General features: G+C 47.2%; 1 protein-coding gene across 2 annotated transcripts in view; it reads left to right on the top strand.

Moving 5' to 3' along the window:
* The window catches only part of LOC123855769 (optic atrophy 3 protein-like), a 54,380-nt gene that overhangs the window by 28,613 nt on the left and 12,378 nt on the right, over positions 1-13,389 (top strand). Inside the window, exons 2-3 of one of the 2 annotated variants that reach the window (XM_064581185.1) lie at positions 1,916-2,089; positions 4,010-4,207. The exons of the other annotated variant lie outside the window; for it this stretch is intronic. Coding sequence (XP_064437255.1) covers positions 4,111-4,207 — 97 coding nt within the window. The 5' untranslated portion in view covers positions 1,916-2,089; positions 4,010-4,110. The remainder of the gene's footprint in view (positions 1-1,915; positions 2,090-4,009; positions 4,208-13,389) is intronic. 2 annotated transcript variants of the gene reach the window in all.

The raw sequence follows: 13,389 nt of genomic DNA, 5'->3' as shown, positions 1-13,389 counted from the left end.
GAGAGAGGCAGAGGGAGAAGCAGGCTCCCAAGGAGCAGAGAGCCCGATGCGGGACTCGATCCCAGGACCCTGGGATCATGACCTGAGCCGAAGGCAGACGCTTAACCATCTGAGCCCCCCAGGCGCCCCCCAGCATGTTCTTCTATATAAGGGACCCCAAGGGAGTGCTTCCCACCTTCATCTCAGGCCACGCAGGGAGGGGAGTCAGAAATCCAGGGACTCTTGAGGCCCCTATTCTTGGAGCCTTAGCATTGCACCCAGTTCTGCCTCCGTTCATGGGCAGGAGATTTCTCCCTCTGCTGGGCACCTGGCCGAGGCCAAGACAGCTGCTGAGTTCACCTGTTACATTTCCACATCCGCCTTACAGAGTTCTCATCATTTCTGAGGTCCACTGCATCATCAGGGGTCGCCTGAAAAAGAAAACATTCTGGCTCTTCTAACAAGAAAGGATTTTTCTCATCAACATTTTATTATGAACATTTTTGAACATACAGCAGCATTGAAAGAATTTTGTTTTATTTATTTTTTTAAAGATTTTATTTATTTATTTGACAGATAGCGAGAGCAGGAACACAAGCAGGGGGAGTGGGAGAGGGAGAAGCAGGCTTCCTGCTGAGCAGGGAGCCCGATGTGGGGCTCGATCCCAGGACCCTGGGATCATGACCTGAGCCTAAGGCAGACGCTTAACGAACTGAGCCACCCAGATGCCCCTCACTGAAAGAATTTTAAATTGAACATCCTCATACCCACCACAGAGATCTCCCACTAACATTTTACTGTGCTTGCTTTTTTTTTTTTTTAAAGATTTTATTTATTCATTTGAGACACAGAGATACAGAGAGAGAGAGTGAGCGTGAGGAGGGGGAGAGGCAGAGGGAGAGGGAGAAGCAGGCTCCCTGCTGAGCCAGGAGCCCGAAGTGGGTCTCAATCCCAGGACCCTGGGATTATGACCTGAGCCGAAGGCAGATGCTTAATCATCTGGGCCACCCAGGCGCCTCTTCTGTGCTTGCTTTATCACCCTTCAGTGCATTGGTCCATCCCACTATCCATCCATTGATCCATCTTATTTTTTAAATTATTTTAGTTTTTATTTTTTTAAAGATTTTATTGATCCATTTGACAGAGAGAGACACAGAGAGAGAGGGAACACAAGCAGGGGTAGTGGGAGAAGGAGAAGCAGGCTTCCCACCGAGCAGGGAGCCCGATGCGGGGCTCGATCCCAGGATCCTGGGATCATGACCTGAGCTAAAGGCAGACGCTTAATGACTGAGCCACCCAGGTGCCCCAGTCCATCTTATTTTTGCTGCATTTCAAAATAAATTAGGCAGAATGCAATTTAATGCAGAGAGTGAGGCTCGCACAGTCATCAGAAGGGCTGGATGAATCGGCTCGTGGCCGGGCCTCCAGAATGACGACACTGCAGGACTGACCAGCCACGAGAGCCGCTGCCTTTGAGGCTGCCCACTTAAACGTTGCGTTGAAAAGCACATCAACGTAATGCCGTCCAGGGGCCAAAAGCCACGACATCCACGAAGTTGGTGATAGGACACTGGAAGTTCACCTGGGAAACTGCGACTGTCCCCAGGCCAGCCTTGCCTGCAGAACCCAGCCAAAGCGCAGCTGGGGGGCCCGGTCTTTCTCCTTCCGTCTTGCAAATCCTGGAGGATGCGTCTCATTGTTCCCCTCTCACACGTCCTGGGCCTGTGTGGCAGGGCACTTGGAGAAGTACCCTTTAGAGCACTGCAGCCTCACGGGACAGGAAGGACCAGCCGCAGGGGACTCTCGCGTGCAGGAACGGGGAATTGTCTGCTTCCAGCCAGTTGGGTTCTTTCCCCACTTCACACTGCTCTCAGCCTCACTGTGGCAAACATCCCTGAACGCCCAACTTTACTCTCTTGGACCTATTGCCTCTCAGGTGCAATGAGGATGACTGGGGAGAGGCTCCCAGCTCAGGAGAATTGCCAGGAAGGAGGAGGTGCAGAGAGAAGTTCCTACACCACACTGGGGTGAACTCAGAAGCCTGGGGCCTTCAGCTCAGCCTGTGCACTTGCTAACAGAAGGAAGTCTCCTGTGCCACAAAGAACTCTGGGTAAGGGGTTCCGGAACTGCATGCTTCATCTTCCCTGGCCGTTAGGCCATCATCCTTTCCCCACAACCAGAGCTGGAAGCTTCTCCGGTTAGGTCTTTTTTGCAGACAAGGAGCCTGAGTACCGGAGTGACTTACCCAAGGTCACACTGTGGGAACCTGTAACCTATAACCTAGATTCTTGGAAAGAAGGGGCCACTGGGTATGTCCCGAGTCCTCAAAAATGGAAGGTTTAGGGGGAGCCTGGGAGGTGCAGTCAGTTGAGCGTCTGACTCTTGGTTTCAGCTCAGGTCATGATCTCAGGGTCGTAAGATCGAGCCCCATGTTGGGCTCCATCCTGAGCGTGGAGTCTGCTTGAGATTCTCCCTCTCCCTCTGCCCCTCCTGCTCGTGCATGCTCTTTCTCTCTCTCTCTCTGAAATAAATAAATAAATCTTTTTAAAAAATTATCAAAAAAAAAAAAAAAGTGGAAGGCTTAAGAGGAGAGAGGAGGAGTGGGGGTGGAGGGGAGGATGCTTCCCAGGTCTCAGTCGTTCTTCCCATTGTATTTCCTGCAGTCGTCGTATTCTGACTCAGCATTGACCTTGGGGATGGCCAGGACTCCATCTCAGCTGCGCGGGCCCACTGGGAGCTGCCCGAAGCAGCCCCGCATGCCGCCCTGGGGCCCAGGCCTCGGTGTGGGTCACCAACACCATGCACGGGCTGCCCTGGGACCCCTCTCCTCTCCTCACTCAAGTTCAGCTCTTTTGTCTCTTTGTTTAATAGTTTTCCTGTTTTGTTGAACGGATCTACGTTTCGCCATTAAATACCGAGCCTAAGTATGCTAGCCTTGTGTCGGCATTTCTGGAACGTGAAGCTCCAGCGGCGTGGAGTAGATTAAACCACCAGAGCATCTAGGGGGTGCTCAGTTCCGTCAAACATTTATACACTTAGTGGCACAAGTGAACTCTAGGGAGAGGAAGGTGTACGTAAACCTTTGGGTTGCAATGGGCGAAAAACCCGTTCGTTGCCGACAAGAACCTCCCCTTGATGGTAGGCAAACTGAAAGAGTCTGTCAGTTGACAGAAGCCACCGAATTGCACAAAACCTCCATCAGGCAGGAGAAGCAGCATCTGGAGGAACGGGCTCACGGCCTGCAGAGAGCTGGCTGGGCTCGCGGTTGGAAAGCCAGCCCGAGCGGCCGCGGGGGCCAGGGTCGGTAGGCTCCGAGCGCAGGCTGGGCAGACGAGAGGCAGAGCGGCTGCGTGCATTCCTCAGAAGTCCAGGCCTTCCGAGCCCCTGGGAGGCTTTCCTCAAACAGGCTCAAGTGCAGCTCTTATCTCCCTTCTGGGAACTGCTCCTCATCCCCCTGCCAACACCAGCCCCTCTTCCTTCCTGGCTGGCGTAGTCCATCCGGTTCGCTTTTATTCCCTTCTGTTTCTTTTATATTTTATGGCTTCATTGAAGTATAACTGACATACAGCAAACGGCACATATTTAAAGTGTATAATTTGCTAAGCTTTTATTAAGATTTTATTTATTTGAGAGAGAGCGCGCGAGCTCGAGCAGGGAGGAGGAGGAGAGAGAGAATCTCAAGCAGACTGTGTTGAGCGCAGAGCCCAATGTAGGGCTCGTTCCCATGACCCTGCGATCATGACCTGAGCCAAAATTAAGAGTCGGATGCTTAACCAACTGAGCCAGCCCAGCGCCCCACAATTTGATAAGTTTTGATCAACATGTATACTCACAAAACTATCACCACAGTCTAGAGAGTGCACGTATCCGACACCCCCAAAGTATCCTTGTGCCCCTTGTAATCCCAGCCCCTCTCCCCGCTCCCCAACCTCCTGGCCACCACTGACCTGCTGGAGATTAGTTTGCATTTTCCAGAATTTTATATAATTGGAATTATACAGTGTGTATTTAATTTTTTTTTTCTGTAAAGAGATGCTGGTCATCACACACAAGATCAATTTTGCAGCTTATGATCATAGACCTGCAGTTTAAAAACTCCTGCTCGGACTGTCGTCCCCCACCCCACGTCACATGTTCGCCTCTCCTCAGAAGATCCCAGCCTTCACACCGCCTCACCCCTGTACCCAGCTTCGGGTTCTAGGCTCAGAGAGGGCAGGGCCCGGCACAGGTAATCCATCAGAGAGCAGCCACAGCGGGAGGCAAGGGATTTCAAGGGAGAGGAGAGTGAGGGCCGGGTGCAGGGGTCAATGGGTAAGTGTAGGGGCCCAGCACCCGAGCTGAGGAACCAGTTTCTCTGTCTAGCTGGAGCAGGCCCTGGGCCCCAGTGCACTGGCTGCCAGCAGAGCCCACTGCCCTGCTGATATACACCCACTCTGTGGGGGCAGAGCTTCCTGACAGAGATCCAGAGGCTCCTCACATCCCAACTGAGATACTTCCCGGTTAACATCCCAAAAACCCATCATCCCGATGAGGATTATTCACAGTGACCTTGTCAAGTGGCCCTAAGACCTTTGGGTCACCAGATAGTGCCATGCACCTCTCAGGTGCCTCTCGCCCTACAAGGCCCCCGTACGTTCCCCTCCGCGGAGCCCCAGCAGTCCTGTAGGTCAGCCCCTCGGGTGGCTGGTGCCAGATTGCATCCCTCTCCACTAGTGGCTGAGGGCAGAGCAGGTCCCTGGCCTGGAAGTTGAAGGAAGCTCCTCGCTAAATGGGCCAGGCATGTTGGGGGGAGGGGTATGTTTCTCTGGTATCTTCCTATACTTTATATAAACCCATACCTCCTGGAGGTGCCTGGGTGGCTCAGTCGGTTAGGCATCTGCCTTTGACTCGGGTCATGATCCCGGGGTCCTGGGATCGAGTCCTGCGTCGGGCTCCCTGCTCAGTGAGGAGCCTGTTTCTCCCTCTCCCACTCCCCCAGCTTGTGTTCCCTCTCTCGCTGTGTCTCTCTCTGTCAAATAAATAAATAAAATCTTAAAAAAATGATAATAAATCCATGCTTTCTTTCTTAGAGAAGAAAGTGATAAACTCCTACAATCAGAACTGTGGTTCCAAGGCTATACAATTAGCATTTTCCATGTTTATTGTAGAAATAGAGGAGCAATCCATGTTTATTGTAGAAAAAAATTAAAATATAGATAAGAGGGCGCCTGGGTGGCTCAGTTGGTTGAGCGACTGCCTTCGGCTCAGGTCATGATCCTGGAGTCCCTGGATCGAGTCCCGCATCGGGCTCCCTGCTAGGCGGGGAGTCTGTTTCTCCCTCTGACCCTCCCCCCTCTCTCTCATTCTCTCTCTCTCAAATAAATAAATAAAATCTTTAAAAATATACATAGATAGATAAGAAAAAAAAAGCACCCTCTATATACTAGTGCTGACTAATAACCAAAAGTTAATTTTTGGTGTGTTTCCTTCATTTCTTTTTGTCATTCCCTGAACCCTCTGAGTGCTCACTCTGGGTCCAGTTTTGTGCTGGGCAGCTCTGGGGACACAACAGCAACCCAGACAGCCCTGTCCCACTGTCCTGGTACTCAAGAGCCTGTTGGAGGAGACAGATTCCTTAGACAGTGATGGCCCCAAGTGAGCATACCCGGGCTATGGAGCTCAGGAGGCTGGGAGAATCCAGAGGGGCACCTGACCTAGCCTAGGGGTCAGGGAGGGCTTCCTGGAGGAGAGGCCCCTAAACTGAGCCCTGGGCAGAGGGAGCACACATATAAAAATGTTTTGAACACTGAAAGTAATTCTGCACATATGGAGGACTGGTAGTAGAAGATATGCTGATCATATGGGACCTGTAGGTCATTTTAAGGAGTCTGGACTTTATCTTAGGGTCAGTAGAAGCCACTGAAGGATTTTAAGCTGGAGAGTACCTTGATCCGATGGTCATTTTAATATGGTGACTTCGGGTATGGAACACGCATGAGGTTGGGACCAGAAATCAGGGCAGAGGCCTGGAAACCCAAACGCAGTGTTTACCTTTCTGGCTTGGACAAGTTGTTTTGTTTTGTTTTGTGTTACATTGAGGTGTAATTGACATAACACCATTATATTAGTTTCAAGTATAAAACATGATGATTCGATATTTGTGTGTATTGCAAAATGGTCTCCACAGTAAGTCTAGTTGATACCTGTCACCATGTGTAGTTATAGAATTTTTTTCCTCATGAGAACTTTAAAGATTTACTCTTCAAGCAGCTTGCAAATTCGCAGAACAGTATTATTAACTGTAGTCATCGTGCTGTACATGGACCGCCCCCCCCCATGACTTGTTTATTTCATAACTGGAAGTTCCTCTGAACTCTCTTCACCAACTGGCCTCCCCCCTGCCCTCTACTTCTGGCAACCACCAGTCTGTTCTCCGTATCTATGAACTTTTTTTTTTTTTTGGCTTTTGTTTTGGATTCCGCCTACAAGAAAGATGATATAGTACTTATCTTTCTCTGATGTGTTTCACTTAGGATAATGTCCTCAGGGTCCATCCATGTTGTTGCAGATGGCAAGATTTCATTCTTTTATGGCTGAATCATATCCCATTGCCCGTATCTGACACACTTAACCACATTTTCTTCATCCATTCATCTGTCGATGGACACTTCGGTTGTTTCCATACCTTGGCTATTTTAAATGATGCTGCAGTGAACACAGGGCACATATATGTTTTAGAATTCGTATTTTTGTTTTCTTTGGATAAATACTCAGATGTGGAATTGCTGGATCATAGGGTAGTCCTATTTTCAATTTTTTAAAGAATCTCCGTACTGTTTTCCATAGTGGCTGCCCCAATTCACATTCCCACCAACAGAGCACAAGAATTCCCTTTTCCCCCACATCCTCGCCCAACACTTGTTATTTCTTATCCTTTTGTTTGTTGAGAGGTTTTTGATTACTGATTCAATCTCCTTACTGATAATCGTTCTAGTCAGATTTTCTATTTCTTCATGGTTCCGTGTTGGAAAGTTGTATGTTTCTAGGAATTTATCCATTTCAGGTTGTTCAATTTGTTGACACATAATTATTTGGAGTAGTCTGTATTTCTGTGGTATCAGTTGTAACATCTTGTCTTTTGGGTCTGATTTTGTGTTTGCTCTTTTTTTCATGGTGAGTCTAGCTAAAGGTTTTTTAATTTTGTTTATCTTCTCAAAGAACCGGCTCTTGGTTTTCCTTGTCTCTTATATTGCCTTTTTAGTCTGTATTTCATTTATTTTTGCTCTGATCGTTGTCATTTCCTTCCTTCTGCCAACTTTGGGCTCTCCACTTTTTCTGGTTCCTTAATGTATAAAGTTAGGTTGTTGGTTTGAAATTTTTCTTGTTTCGGGGCCCCTGGCTGCTCAGTCAGAGGAGCATGAGACTCTTGACCTCGGGGTTGTGAGTTCGAGCCCCATGTTGGGTATAGAGATTGCTTAAAAATAAAATCTTTCAAAAAAAATTTTTTTTTCTTGTTTCTTGCTCTAGGTGTTTATTGCTGGGAACTTCCCTCTTAGAACTGCTCTTGCTGCATCCCATAAGTTTTGGTACATTGTATTTCCATTTTCATTTGTCTCAAGGTATTTTTCATTTCTTTTTTGATTGCTTCATTGGCTCGTGGTTGTTCAGTAGCATGTTTCATGTTGATGTATTTATGAATTTCTCAGTTTTCTTCTTGTAACTGATTTCTAGTTTTATACCACTATGGTCAGAAAAGATGCTTGATATGATTTCAGACTTCTTAAATTTGCTTAAACTTTTTTGTGGCCTAACGTATGATCTTGGGGGTCATAGGAGGGTCTGAGTTGCCCCTGGAAGTGGACATGATGCACAATGTTCCATGTGCACTTCAGAAGAAAGTGTATTCTTTTTTTTTTTTTAAGATTTTATTTTTAAAGTAATCTCCCACACCCAGCGTGGGGCTCAAACTCACAACCCTGAGATCAAGAGTCACGTACTCTACCCACTGAGCCGGCCAGGCGCCCTGAGAAGAATGTGTATTCTGTTGCTTTTGGATGGATTGTTTGGCTTGGGCAGGTTTTTTAAAAATGTGTTTCTGTTTTAAACATTACATTAATTACTAATGTTGTCAAAGGAGTATAAGTACTTAGTTTAAAGAGTCAAATACATCTGTGATTTATGATAAAAAGAACAAAATGCTAGGGGCGCCTGGCTGGCTCAGTCAGAAGAGCATGCGTGCGACTCTTGATCTCAGGATCCTGAATTCAAGCCCTAGGTGGGGTGTAGAGATTACTTAAATAAATAAAATTTTTAAAAAGGAAAAGAAGAAAATGCAGCCATTTCCTTCCCCACCTCAATTCCTGCTCCCCACAGGTAACTTTAACTCTTTCAGCTGTTTTTTGTGTTTACCACCATATTTCTTTTATTTATTTATCTATTTGACACACAGAGAGAGAGAGCACAAGCAGGGGGATTGGGAGAGGGAGAAGCAGGCTTCCTGCCGAGCAGGGAGCCCGATGTGGGGCTCAATCCTTGGACCCTGAGATCATGACCTGAGCCGAAGGCAGACACTTAACCGACTGAGCCACCCAGGCGCCCCTACCACTATATGTCTAAAGAAGGTGCTAACACACCTAGTTTTTAAATTTTTCCTTTTTTTTTTTATTAACTGTTGACTTCCTAATAGGGAAGATAAGGTTTTAGTGCTTTTATTCCCCCCATACTTAAAAAAAAGAGCTTCCCTCTCAAACAGTTAACTCTCCCGTTACCTGTGACATCATGTTTAACAGTTCAGTACCTAGTGTCCCTGTCATGGCCCTTCCATCACCCCGGGCTAGATGAGTAGTAGGTACACTTAGTAGGCAGTGTGGTTACGATGACTCTTTCATTGCTCACAGCGGAGTGATTGCCCATATTAGGAACACTTTCCCTTTATTTTACGAGGAAGCAGTCACTGTGTGCATGCAGACGGGTTTCCAGTAGTGGGGAAGAAGTGCTTGGTCCTGTCCCGTGTCTGTAAGCTCTGGAGGCGCCTAGCCCCCACTGTGGAGGAAGAGGGGTCCTTGTCTTCGCAGCACAGTTTCCTGAGGAAAGAGCTACATTCCAGCCACCTGCAGTTCCATGCTTAGGAAAACACTTTCACAATGGTTAGCTGTGGCCAAGTACTTCATTTTGATGGACTCAGTGGGTTAACATAGGCTTCCTTTCCCCTGGAAAACTCCTGGGGCCTGGTCAGCCATTGTGCTGTGGCTGGGAGAGTCCGAGGTGCCTAGGGCCTAGAGCTCTGGGGCTGAAGAGGGAGATCAAGCCCTGGAGTTGGTGTCAGGAGGGTCTAAGTGGGGATGTGATGGTTGAATAAGAAGAGGACCTTGGGCAGCAGTGTCCTGAGAAATACCAGCCCCTAAGGCCAAGAAAAGGGTTCTTGCAGGAGACAGATGGGCAAATGGGGCAGCCTGAGGGGTGAGGGACTGGAGCCAAGAGAAGCAAACACCTCCCAGAGGAGTGGGTGCTGTGCAGTGCCTCCTTGTGTTGAGGGGACAGATGAGCTAGAAAGCAGGAGGGGCATGGGTAGAGCCAGGTGAGAGGGAGCTATGCCCATGGTCCATGGCTACCTCCTGTGGACTTACACAGATCAGCCCTTTCATTGAACACCTGCTCTGTGCCCCAGCCAGGGTGGGGGACACTGCAGTGATGGAGTCAGCCCCAAGCCCTGCCCTCATGGGGCTCACAGTCCAGTTGGGGAGATAGGTTTGTCACCACACAGTGATTACCCAGAGCGGTCAGAGCTTTGGCAGGGGAGCCCAGGGCTCTGGGAATCAGGGCAGGCTTCATGGAGGAGGGGATGTCTGAGCTGGGATCAAAGGATAGCTCAAAGCGAACAAGACTAGGACACAGAGACCAGTGAGGAGACCGAAAACTATTTTATGTAGCCCAAGATCCGAGCTCAGACCAGTGGGTAGGACATATTTCCAGGAATAAAATTCCAAACAGGAGTCAGAAAGAGGATGCTAGATTCACATTTACTAAATTGAGCGATTTCTCACTTAGTCTCTCATTGCCATTCTCCCAATCTTGACAGTTGGATATTTTGATCCCCAGTTTACTGATGGGGGAACTCAGGCTCAGCTGGCGCATCCAGAAAGTGAGAGAGCCAAGATTTGAGTCCAGGTCTGTATGACTCCAGAAGCCTTGCTGCCTTTTATTAAGCCTGGCCCTGAACTGAGAGGTTTCTGCGTGATCTCATTCGTTATTTCAGCAGTATTGGCCCACAGGTAGAAGGGTCCTCATTTTGAAGATGAACTAATAAGGCTTAGAGAAGAGCACTCCTTTGCCCACAGCCAAATGGCAGAATGTGGCCTGCGTGCCTCTTTTATCAGGTGCACAGGCAGGAAGTGAAAACAGCACGCAAGGCGGGAGTGGGGAGGTGGGGGGGGAGTGTTGTTAGAAGTCCCTGAAGGGTGACTAAGGGCTGATGAACAGGTTAGATGAGTATTGCCTTTTCCAAGGCTAAAGCAACCTGTCCCATCCTCTCCCCCTCTGGAAAAGCAGCATTCTTTTGATTCTTTGGAGGCAAGCTAAACATCAAAATTTAGTAAAAGTATAAAATCAGTAACAGACAAGAATGTTTTGACAAAATTTGGATGCTAATAATGACGTTATACACAGCAAATTTGAGGAACCTTCAAGGAAGGATGGGCTGTTCATCCATTCATTGAACACTCCCTGGTGCCTTCCTGATGCCGGTTCTGGGCTGGGTATTTCTGGGAACCTGCTGCTCTTAAGGAGCTCACAGTGCAGTTTCCAGGCAGTGACAAATAAGTTACCCCTGCAGCAGGGAGAATTTGCCAGAGGCCTCAAGGAACTTGAAAGCCGTGAAACCAGCCTTTGGGGCTGGTAAGATACATAAGGCTAGTTGAAACATATATATATATATATATATATATATATATATAATTTTTAAAGATTTTATTTATTTATTTGACAGAGAGAGACACAGTGAGAGAGGGAACACAAGCAGGGGGAGTGGGAGAGGGAGAAGCGGGCTTCCCGCAGAGCAGAGAGCCCCATGCAGGGCTCGATCCCAGGACCCTGGGATCATGACCCGAGCCAAAGGCAGAAGCTTAACGACTGAGCCACCCAGGTGCCCCTGGTTGAAACATCTTTATATAACTATTTTAAGAAGGAGAGTCTGCATCATATTTTAAAAATAATTTAACCCAGAATAAACAGTGTTGTGATGAGGCCAGCCCAGGGAGCTTGGAGAACATTAGAGATTGTGTATGACCCAGCCCAGGGATCAGGGAGGGCTTCCTGGAGGAAGGGGCACTCCAGCTGACCTACAAGATCAATTAGGGTGAGGTAAGAAAAGAGGAGTTGGGGAGTGGTATCCCTGGCAGAGGTGAATTTAGGTGTGAGATGGAAGGGTGAGCCCAGCCCTTGCAGCCCTTGCAGCGCTCATGATCCAGTGGGGGAAACAGATGTCACCAGTGACACCCAGGATTGATCAGGGCTGAGATGTAAGAGCCCAGGGGGCATCTGACTCAGTCCCAAAGAAGGAAACACCTGAGCCGCATCCTTGCGGGACAACTAGGAATTAGCAGACAAGTAGTAGAGAAATGCAACAAAACCAAAAGATGGTTCTTTGAAAAGATTAATACTACTCAAAGGGGAAAAACAGCATAAGTTTCCATTAAAACGAATGAAAAAATGAGGCATCATTTTTGGATAATGGGGTTCCTGGCTGGCTTATTCCGTAGAGCATGGGACTCTTGCTCTTGGGGTCATGAGGTCAAGCCCCATGTTGGGGGCAGAGTTTGGATGGATCCTAACTATAGGATGACAAAAGGATACCAATAAACTTTAGCCAACAAATTTTGCAATGCAAAGGAAATGGGACAGTTTCCTTGGGGAAACATAATTTAACAACATTGACACAAGAAGAAACAGAAAATCTGAATAGTTAGGGTGCCTGGCTGGCTCAGTAGAGTGTGTGACTCCTGATCTTGGGGTTGTAAGTTCGAGCCCCACGTTGAGTGTAGCAATTACTTAAAGTCTTTTAAAAAAAGGAAATCTGGTGACGCCTGGGTGGCTCAGTCGTTAAGTGGCTGCCTTCAGCTCAGGTCATGGTCCCAGGGTCCCGGGATCGAGCCCCACATAGGCCTCCTGCTCCGCAGGAAGCCTGCTTCTCCCTCTCCCACTCCCCCTGCTTGTGTTCCCTCTCTCACTGTGTCTCTCTCAAATAAATAAATAAATAAATAAATCTTTAAAAAAAAAAAAAAAAGGAAATCTGAATAGTCCTGTATCTGTTAGAGACATTGAATCGATAATTAAAGACCTTCCCATAAAGAAAACTACAGGCCCTGGGTGCCTGAGTGGTTCAGTCGGTTAAGCATCTGACTCTTGATTTTGGCTCAGATCATGATCTCAGGGTCGGAAGATGGAGCCCTGTGTTGGGCTCCATGCTCGGCGGGAAGTCTGCCTAAGATTCTCTCTCTCCTTCTGCCCCTCCCCTCCCCTGCATGCACGTACTCTCAAAAATAAATAATTTTTTAAAAGAAAAGAAAACTACAAGCCCAGATGGCTTTGCTGGTAAATTCTTCTAAACATTGAAGAAAGAAATAATACCATTATCTAAACTCTTCTAAGTAAGAGGGAAAGTGGGAACACTTCCTTGTTTAATGAGTCCAACAGAATACTGATAGCAAAATCCTAACAAAGTCATTTACAAGAAAGGAAAAATTGAGGCCAAGATCTCTTGCGAACATGGATTCCGATATCCTAAACAAAAATATTAGCAAATAGAATGCAGCGATATATAAGAAGAGTAATAAATCATGACCTAGTGGGATTTATTCTAAGACTGCAAGGTTGGTTTACATTTATTTGAAAAGCAGTCAAGGTAATTCACCTTAGGAATGGGAGAAATGAGAGAAACCGTATGATCATATTATTCAGGAAAAGCATTTGATAAAATCAACACCTACTCATGATATAAGTGCTCCATAAACTAGGAATAGAGAGGAACTTCCTTAATCTGACAAAGCTTATCTTATCAAAAGAGTTCAGTTAACACCATATTTATCCTTAAAGATTAAAATGAACACTTTTCAGGGCGCCTGGCTGGCTCAGTCACTAGAGCATATGACTCTTGATCTCAGGATGTGAGTGTGAGCCCCATGTTGGGTATAGAGATCACTTAAAAAAAATGAAATCTTAAAAAAAAGAGAGAATACTTCCCCCCCCAACGTTTGCAATAAGACAGGTATCACCTCTTTTGGTCAACATGATGTTGGAGGTTGGAGCTACTATGAAGAGGTACATACACACCCAGAAAATTAAAATTTTAAAAAGCTAATCAAGAAAAGTGAATTAAGGGGTTCCTGGCTGGCTTAGTCCATAGAGCATGTGACTCTCAATCTTGGGGTCATGAGT

The sequence above is a fragment of the Mirounga angustirostris genome, unplaced genomic scaffold (assembly GCF_029215605.1).
Source record: "Mirounga angustirostris isolate CCGP_5_RB_7025 unplaced genomic scaffold, mMirAng1.0.hap1 SCAF_16, whole genome shotgun sequence".
NCBI lineage: Eukaryota > Metazoa > Chordata > Mammalia > Carnivora > Phocidae > Mirounga > Mirounga angustirostris.
The sequence above is the reverse complement of the archived record's forward strand: the minus strand, read 5'-3'. Positions and strand labels throughout refer to the sequence as shown.